Source organism: Lynx canadensis, chromosome C1 (genome assembly GCF_007474595.2).
Source record: "Lynx canadensis isolate LIC74 chromosome C1, mLynCan4.pri.v2, whole genome shotgun sequence".
Taxonomy (NCBI): Eukaryota; Metazoa; Chordata; class Mammalia; order Carnivora; family Felidae; genus Lynx; species Lynx canadensis.
Window position 1 is genome coordinate 36939937 of NC_044310.1, and position 8802 is coordinate 36948738.

The following is an 8802-nucleotide window of genomic DNA, read 5'->3' on the forward strand; positions in this document are numbered from 1 at the left end:
GAGGTGCTGGGAAGTCTGAATGAATCTGGTAGGATGATTGGAAGAACTCTTTGCAAGGTCTGCTTTCCTTGTCTAACATTGGTTCTCCTTTATGCTCTGGTCAAAGTATGGCCTCTATTATGTATTTGATGAACTAAATTAAAATTGAAACTCTCATTTGAAACTCTAATTTATTTCCCTAAAACCATTATCTTGATTGGGGCTCCAAAGATCTGTAAATTGACATTGCATAAAAATTTCTCTATTTTATCCGTTGCATAAAAACAGCTCTGTTTTACCTTTCAGGCTGAAAATGACAACAACTTCTCAGATACTGACCTACAGTCCGAGGTGAACACGTTCATGTTGGCAGGGCAAGACACCATGGCAGGGGGCATTTCCTGGCTCCTCTACCACCTGGCTCTGAACCCTGAGCACCAGGAGAGATGTCGGGAGGAGATCAGGGGCATCCTGGGGGACGGGTCTTCTATCACCTGGTAAGATCTGCATTCCTAAACATTTCATCCTGGTTCCCCTCCTTGGGTTTTGCTTTATTTTTACCTGTGGTATCTTGGTGACTGTTATTGCTTTAAGATATGTGCCTGTAGAGGGGCGCCTGGGTGGCGCAGTCGGTTAAGCGTCCGACTTCAGCCAGGTCACGATCTCGCGGTCCGTGAGTTCGAGCCCCGCGTCAGGCTCTGGGCTGATGGCTCAGAGCCTGGAGCCTGTTTCTGATTCTGTGTCTCCCTCTCTCTCTGCCCCTCCCCCATTCATGCTCTGTCTCTCTCTGTCCCAAAAATAAATAAACATTGAAAAAAAAAATTAAAAAAAAAATAAAAAAAAAAAAAGATATGTGCCTGTAGAAACAGAATAAACACGCTACTATTCTGCTCTTTTTCTAAAGGAACCAAAATTATCCCTTTATCTTCTGCTAAAGAAGTTCACTCATCCACAACTTATCTGTTTTGTTGTTTTTCTAATCAGTGGTATGTAATGTCTCATTTCTTTCTTTCACCTAGGCTCCAGTGCACTGAAAATGGGGCTTGATCCCTAGACTTGCATTTAGAGCTTAAATGGTAGGGCTTAAGTGGGGGTCCTCTTCCAATACCTGAGTGCATATCCATATCATTTCAGCCACATTGTAGTCATTGTCTCCCATTTCTTTGTTCACTCCTCAGGACTGGCTTTGGACTTTGAACATAGTACCAAATGATACACACTTTAGTTGAGTCTGCGGATTATGGACTTACGGCATTTTAAATACTGAGGTACTTTAAAAATGTCCAAGGTTTGATTGGGCTCACACCTGGTACAGGAGACAGACCTCCATACAAATAATTGCCATATAACCTGGTAAGGGTAACCTGTGCGGGTTACTACAGAGACTTAGAAGACAGGCACCTAACCTGGTATAGGGGACTCCAGAGGACTTCCTGGGAGATCTGACATGCTAGCTGCCTCTTTTAGGATGGGTAGGAATCAGCCAGGTAGAAAACTTCAACACCGTTGTGCAAGACTTTGAGCTTATCTTGCTGTTAATGATGCCCATGTTATGGATTTGCCCCTCAGACATAATCTCTGATAGAAAAACAAACACATGTCTCCAATATAAACCACATTCTTTACCCTAGTTAGATATTTCACTTATCCTTGTTTTGCTGGTCAAAGGGACAGAAAGATAGAAATACTAAGGGCCACATGACCTCATGACTACGGGGAAAACACCGTATTTCAAATGCAAAGGTCAGCTCAGAACATTTGTAAGGGACAATTTGAATTTATATAGATGTAGTAGAGGTCTTACTTTTTATAAGGAAATAATATTTCCTACCATAAATTAGAGGTTTAATTTGTATAGAACAAAATATAATATTGATTAATCATTTTTTACTCATGCATTAACATTAATCGGATAACCTGTTTAGGGTGGATATATATGTATATATATATCCAACCCAAATATTCACCTTCCTTATTCTTGGGTTGGGCATCCAACTTCGGCCCAGGTCATAATCTCATGGTTTTGTGGGTTCGAGCCCCACTTCGGGCTCTGTGCTGACAGCTCAGAGCCTGGAGCCTACTTTGAATTCTGTATCCCCCTCTCTCTCTGCCCCTTCCTTACTCACACTCTGTCTCTCTCTGTCTCTCAAAAATAAGTAAACATTGAAAAAACTTTTAACAAAAAAATTAAAATTTCACACCACCAAATGGCCAAAGCCTGCATTCAAAATAAGTAATCAGAAAAGCAAACAGAAATACAATAAAACAAATAGACTGAATATATGCAGTCATTTTATGACTAGCTGACTATCTAGGATGCAAGTAAAAAACTTTATTCTTCTCCCTCTGATACTTGTATAGGGCAAGTTCTTTTCATCTCCAGAGTGAAATCTTACCCGGATCTCAGAGAGTTCCCATCCATTTAATTCACAAGAGCAGTCTCATTCAGTAATTAAGCTGTCTGGTCCAGTGGAATAATACAAAGTGTAAATTCGCATCCACTGGGACCACCTCCCTCCATCCCAGATCAGCATTTCTTTGGGTCTGGAAGCCAGTGGTGACTGAGGGGGTTGAGGTTGACTTCTTACTGGCCAGTTCCTCCCCTACCCAGTAGCTGCTGCTTCTGGCCCTTCCGTAACTGGTCCCAGGAGGAAGTGAGGATAAGGAGAAAGGGGTGGTAATATGGTGATCTTGCCCTCTAAGCTTAGTAGCTATTCAGTGCTTCCTTTTATTCTCAGTGGGTGCATCTCTGGGTTTTTTGGAGATTCCCTCACTGTAGGTTTGCCATGGTGATTCATGGGGCAAGGAAATTCTTGTCCTCAGAGCTCCTTTCAAGCTGGTTCCAGAGCTCTCCCTCTTGCCAGTTCATTGGCCCATAGAACACAATGGACCACTCCTAACTTGTCCCTGTTGCCCTCCCCTCACTTCCTGCCTGTTCTGAGTCACAGCCTTTCCTATCAGCCCTGTTTCCCAAACTCCAGGGAGCACATTTCAGGTCATCTCAGTGACCCCAGAGGGCTTCTTTGCCTAACATGGTTTGGGGGCACTCCTCCATTCTCCACAGTACTCTGGCATTCCAACAATTCTCCTTAAAGGTTTTTTTTTTTTCCTATCAAAACTCTTCAGCCTCTTCTTTTTAGTCCTTAGTCATTCCTTACACATTCTTGAGCTAAGTATTGCAAAACTGGTTTCAGAAACTCCCCTAGCAAATCCTTTACTGGTAGATTAGCATCTTGCTTTATCATGAAGATACCTGGCACTTTTTTGGTCCCTCTTTCTCTGGAACCTCAGCTGATCCTGAGGCAGAAAGAGTCTCAACATTCTGTTACATAAACCAACTGCAAAATAACTTTGACCTAGAGATGGTATTTACCAAGAATAAACACCAAAGAGGAAAAGAACATCAATATTTATAAACTGGATATGGAGTCTGAGTTCCCTACCCTCCTTCCTTGTCCTCACAGGGACCAGCTGGGTGAGATGTCATACACTACAATGTGCATCAAGGAGTCACTCCGACTGGCCCCTCCAGTCCCATCCATTTCCAGAGAGCTCAGCAAGCCCATTACCTTCCCAGATGGACGCTCCTTGCCTGCAGGTCTTTGTATTCTTTTCCTAAGCAGTTCTTAGAGACCATGGGATCCTGGATGGCAAAGTGACAATGACAAAGACTGGCTTGTTTCTCAACTGTTAGAGTCAAAATACAATCCTAAGGACGTCTAGCTTAGGGTTGGGTGCCTATTAAGAATTCAGTGGGAAATTCCTTGATCAAATGTGGCTTCCAGACTTTCTCAAAGTATATAACCATTTGAAGCAAAGCTCTGTGCCCAGAACCTGGATTACCAGAATCCCAACCCAGGGTTTCTTTCATTGGAGGACATTGTTCCTAAGATTATCCTTATTTGGCTTAGTTTGAGATCCAGGTGAGACTTCGTGGGAAATGAGCATCATCCTCTTTATCTAGATGACCCCGTGGGTCTTTGGCTTCATCATCATAATAATGTCACTCTTGTAAGTGTACAGCACTTAATAGTTTACGTAGAGCCTTCAAACACATTATCTCATTTTTCCCCTTGGAAATGATCTTAGCAGACATTTATATGGTGCTTCTCAGTTTACAAAGCACTTTCAAATACTTTTGGTGTAGCCAAAAACCCACCAGAGACCCCAAAGTGCAGATGAGCAGAACTAAAACTCACACAGAGTCCCAACGCCTGGAGCCCTGTGCTCTTCAGAGCACAGGTTTCCAAGCATGGCAGGTGAGAGGCAGAGGGGTGTCATGTGAGACACCCTTCACTTATCTGCTTCAGTGTTCTGTGAATTCTTGCCCTTAGATACAAGCTGATAAGACTGCTTGTAGCAAACACCAACAGCCTGTCACTTACTGTGACTTTGTGGACAGATCCAGAATTAATTTACCAGAATTTTTATGGTAATCAAATAATCCTCAAAATCTCTCTCCCCTGTGTTTTTTTTAAGCCCCAAACCACATGGATATTTGCTAAAATTTCCTCCCTTCCACTTATGAACAGAACCAGCAGAAACTTGTCACTGGACCTGCATGATGGAATTGTGATTCTGTTCTTTTCTACCCAAACTGTCTCTGGTGGGTGCTGTATAGTCCACTAACAGATATCATTTTGACATGATACCAATAGCTCCTTAAGATAGAAGCATGTATTAAATAAGTCATTGCTTTGAAATCTAAGGTGTCACCCAGGCCTCATCTTCCCATGGGTCCTTGACTGCTGGCATCAGCTACAGTGCACAGAACTCTGCCAAGAGCTAGCTCTTTCCCTTCAAGAAGAAAAGTCTTATTGAAGAATGGTGTAACAGTAGCCCACAACTTGCTGTATCTTCTGCCATCTTTTTTATTTCTTTCTTTTCACAGGAATAACCGTGGTTCTCAGTATTTGGGGCCTTCATCATAACCCTGCCATCTGGGAAAACCCAAAGGTACGACTGTCTTGCACATAAATCCTTCAAAGAACTAATGCTGTGTAGCTCACTTTTTGTTAGCTATGCATGGAAGTGGCAAATGACTCGAGGCAAACAAAATAAACTTAAAGACCGAAAATGTTCAACCTTTCCCCAAAGGAAAGCTGTCTGTCCCCTTCCCCTATTCCTACTTTATGTTCGCTTTGCATGAACATATGGATATAATGCCACACAATCTGTTTGAAATTGCCCACAGTCTATACCACAGCTGTTTGCTTAGCAAGCTCTATCAAGAACTCACCTAGACGCCTGCAGGAGTATAGACTACTCATGCAGTCATGCAGGCAACTCAGACTCTTCTTGGCTGGATGTAACAATCAGGATTCTGGCAGAAACCCAATGGCACACTCAACTTGGGCACTTGGAGAAGAGTTTTATAAAGCAACTATTTACAAAGGTATGGGTAGGCTTTAGAAAAACAGAATGGAGCAAATAACTGCTGAAGTGCTTACCACGTCTGGGCCAGGCAGGAAAGAGGGTTACAAAGCCTGGAGAGAGATTACTGTGCTGGGAAGTGTCCTGGGCAGGAGTTGGACCTTCAGTGGAGTGTGCAGCCAGCCAGAGGCAGCCTGGTAGGGTGGGGCCCAGGGAATAAATAACCCAAAAGCTCTCTCTGCCCACCCTCCAGATCGCCAGTCAATGTCTTTTATCAGCCAACCTCAAAAGAAACCATGTGGGTCAGCTTCTTGGAGCCCAGAGCAGGGCAGGAAAGGGAGGAGAGACTGCACGCAGAGGCAAAAAGAAGACATATAGCTTACCTGAGCGCTTGATTCAACGTTCTTAAACTCTCAACACTCACAACACCTACAGATACTTTCACATAAGTGGCTAGGATTTAAGATCTCTTATGTGTAATGGGAGGTGGACTACATGTCTCAGTAATCATTGATCACATAAGCACTTTGGCTTGACTTCTAAGTGGGCGCATTCTTTTTTTTTTATGTTCAAATCAATTTCATTTGAGTACAGTTGACATACAATGTTACATTAGTTTCAGGTGCACAACTTAGTGATTTGACAAGTTTATACATTATGCTGCGTTCCCCACAAGTGTAGCTACCGTCTGTCCCATTACATTGCTATTACAGTATTATTGACCATGTTCCTTATGCTATGTCTTTTATTCCTGTGACTTACTCATTTTGTAACTGGAAGCCTGTATCTCCCCTCTCCTCTTCACCCATTTTGTCCAAACTTCCCCCACAACCATCAGTTTGTTCTCTGTATTTTTGGTCTAATTCTGCTTTTTGTTTGTTTATGCACTTGTTTTTCATTGTTTTTTTTTTAGATTCCACCCATGAATGGAATAATATATTTATCTTTCTCAGTCTGATTTATTTTACTTAGCATACTGCCCTCTAGGTATATCCATGTTGTCTCAAATGGCATGATCTCATCCTTTTTATGGCCATGTAATATTCCATCCCATCCACCACATCCTCTTTATACATTCATTTGTGGATGGACACTTAGGCTGCTTCCATATCTTAACTATTGTAAATAATGCTGCCGTATCGCACATAGCAGGTGCATATATCTTTTCAAATTAGTGTTTTCATTTTCTTTGGGTAAATTAGGTTGGGACATTCTTACTTCCAGAATGAAAATAATATTACACCCTAGTGTTTCTGCTTTCTCCTTATGTGTCTGGGTAGCAGATTTGTCAATGAAGAGGCCAGACAAGGGCTGCACCTCTTGAATTGCACTGTCCAGTGTGGTAGCTACTAGTCACATGTGGTTACTGGGCATTTGAAATGTAGCTAATGGGAAATGAGATGTGCTGGAAATGTGTACCCAGTGTGTATCACTGGATTTTGAAGACATAGTACAAAAATGTGAAATATTTCCTTAATAATTATTTATATTGAGTACATGTTGGAATGATAATATTTTCTGCAAAATAAATTCTATTGTTAAAATTACTTTCACCTTTTAAAAAAGTGACTACAAGAATGTTTGAAATTACATATGTGGGGGTGCCTAGGTGGTTCAGTCAGTTAAGCGTCTGACTCTTGATCTCGGCTCAGGTCTTGATCTCAGGGTCATAAGTTCGAGCCCTGCATTGGGCTCCATGCTGGGTGTGAAGCCTGCTTAAAAAAAGAAGAAGAAAAGAAATTACATATGTAGCTCATTATAGATTTCTGTTGATCAGTGCTAAGCAGTAGCTTAAAAAATGTGCTAATGGTGTTTTGGGGATGGTGGTGGGGTTGCCTTGTCATTTCAGGTCTTTGACCCCTCGCGATTCTCTCAGGAAAATTCTGATCAGAGACACCCCCACTCCTTCTTACCATTCTCAGCCGGACCAAGGTGAGGACAATTTGAAGTTGTTGAAAATGGACAGAAGTGTTTTATTTGGAAACAGCATTCTTCCTTTGGTATCTCAGGTGTATATATTCTTCCATGGAACCCCATCTTCTCACCAGATTATGAGGTCGATATTGGTACCTATTTGAGCCCCTGAAAAGACCAGTTAGTTTCACAAAAGACAAAGCCCTTCTCTATCACATCTTATACAGCCATGCCTCAGAAAGCTCTCCCACAATGCAAACTTGCTCATCAGCCATGCAGCCCACCCCTGACGCAGGAGAAACAATTCTTCTTTTTTCTTAATTTCAAATTTATTGAGGTATAGCTGACATGTGAAATTGTAAGATATTTAAAATGTGTATCATGGTGATTTGATATCTGTATAGATCATGAAAGGACTCTTCCCCATCTAGTTATTACCACATCCTCCATCTCACAAATTTATCTCTTTGTGTGTGTGTGTGTGTGTGTGTGTGCGCGCACACACACACGCACGCGCACATGAGGACATTTAAATTCTGCTTTATTAGCAAATGTCAATGACACAATACTCTGTTACCCACTATAGTCACCCAGCTTGACATTTATATCCTCACAGGAGAAACAATTCTATAAGCAATTCCAAGTGCCACCTTGTTTAGGGCAGGCATCACATTGCAGCCTCCCGGTTCACATTCTTACAGGGAACAATAGACGTTCAAAAGTTTCTGTGGCATATGGTGTGTAAATGCAGCTTTACTGTGAATATCAGATTCATTATGCTAGCATCTTATGCAAGAGTCAGAAAAAACTACCATTTCTTCAAGTATCTCTTTCTTTCCCTCTGTGTCTGCAGGAACTGTATCGGGCAGCAGTTTGCCATGATTGAGTTAAAGGTGGCCATTGCCTTGATCCTGCTCCGCTTCAAGGTGTCTCCAGATCCCACCAGACCTCTTGTCTTCTTGCCCCAGATTGTCCTCAAACCCAAGAATGGGGTCTACTTGCACCTGAAGAAACTCCCCTAATGTTACAGCCCAGGGTACAACGATTTTATACACACACACACACACATATGTATATATGTGTGTGTGTGCGTGTGTGTGTATATATATATATATGTATATATAATTTTAAAGTTAAATTACAGGGCCACCTGGGTGCTCAGTCAGTTGAGTGTCCAACTCTTGATTTTGTCTCAGGGCTTGATCTCACCATTCATGAGTTTGAGTCCCGGGTCAGGCTCCACTTCCATGCTAACAGTGTGGAGCTTCTCTCTCTCTCTCTCTCTCTCTGCCTCTCTCTGTCTCTCTCAAAATAAACATTTAAAAAAATAAAGTTAAATTACAGCTAATGGGCCAAAAAAATGGTAAAGAATCAAGGTACAGTGGGAGGGTTAGGGGTAGATGTGATGGGGGTCTCTGTGTAACTGCACATTATCCAAAGGTGCACAGGTAATACCCTGTGTCACTTAGATCCGTTTCGGTATGATTTGGGGAGATTTTCCAATCATTACTGTTTGATTCTGTCTTCTATTAATGC

General features: G+C 42.0%; 1 protein-coding gene across 1 annotated transcript in view; it reads left to right on the forward strand.

The window, feature by feature from the left end:
• The window catches only part of LOC115522060 (cytochrome P450 4X1-like), a 29857-nt gene extending 21505 nt beyond the window's left edge, over positions 1-8352 (forward strand). Inside the window, exons 8-12 of the mRNA XM_030327649.1 lie at positions 286-476; positions 3444-3577; positions 4871-4935; positions 7202-7284; positions 8120-8352. Coding sequence (XP_030183509.1) covers positions 286-476; positions 3444-3577; positions 4871-4935; positions 7202-7284; positions 8120-8288 — 642 coding nt within the window. The 3' untranslated portion in view covers positions 8289-8352. The remainder of the gene's footprint in view (positions 1-285; positions 477-3443; positions 3578-4870; positions 4936-7201; positions 7285-8119) is intronic.
• The last annotated feature ends 450 nt before the right edge of the window (positions 8353-8802 follow it).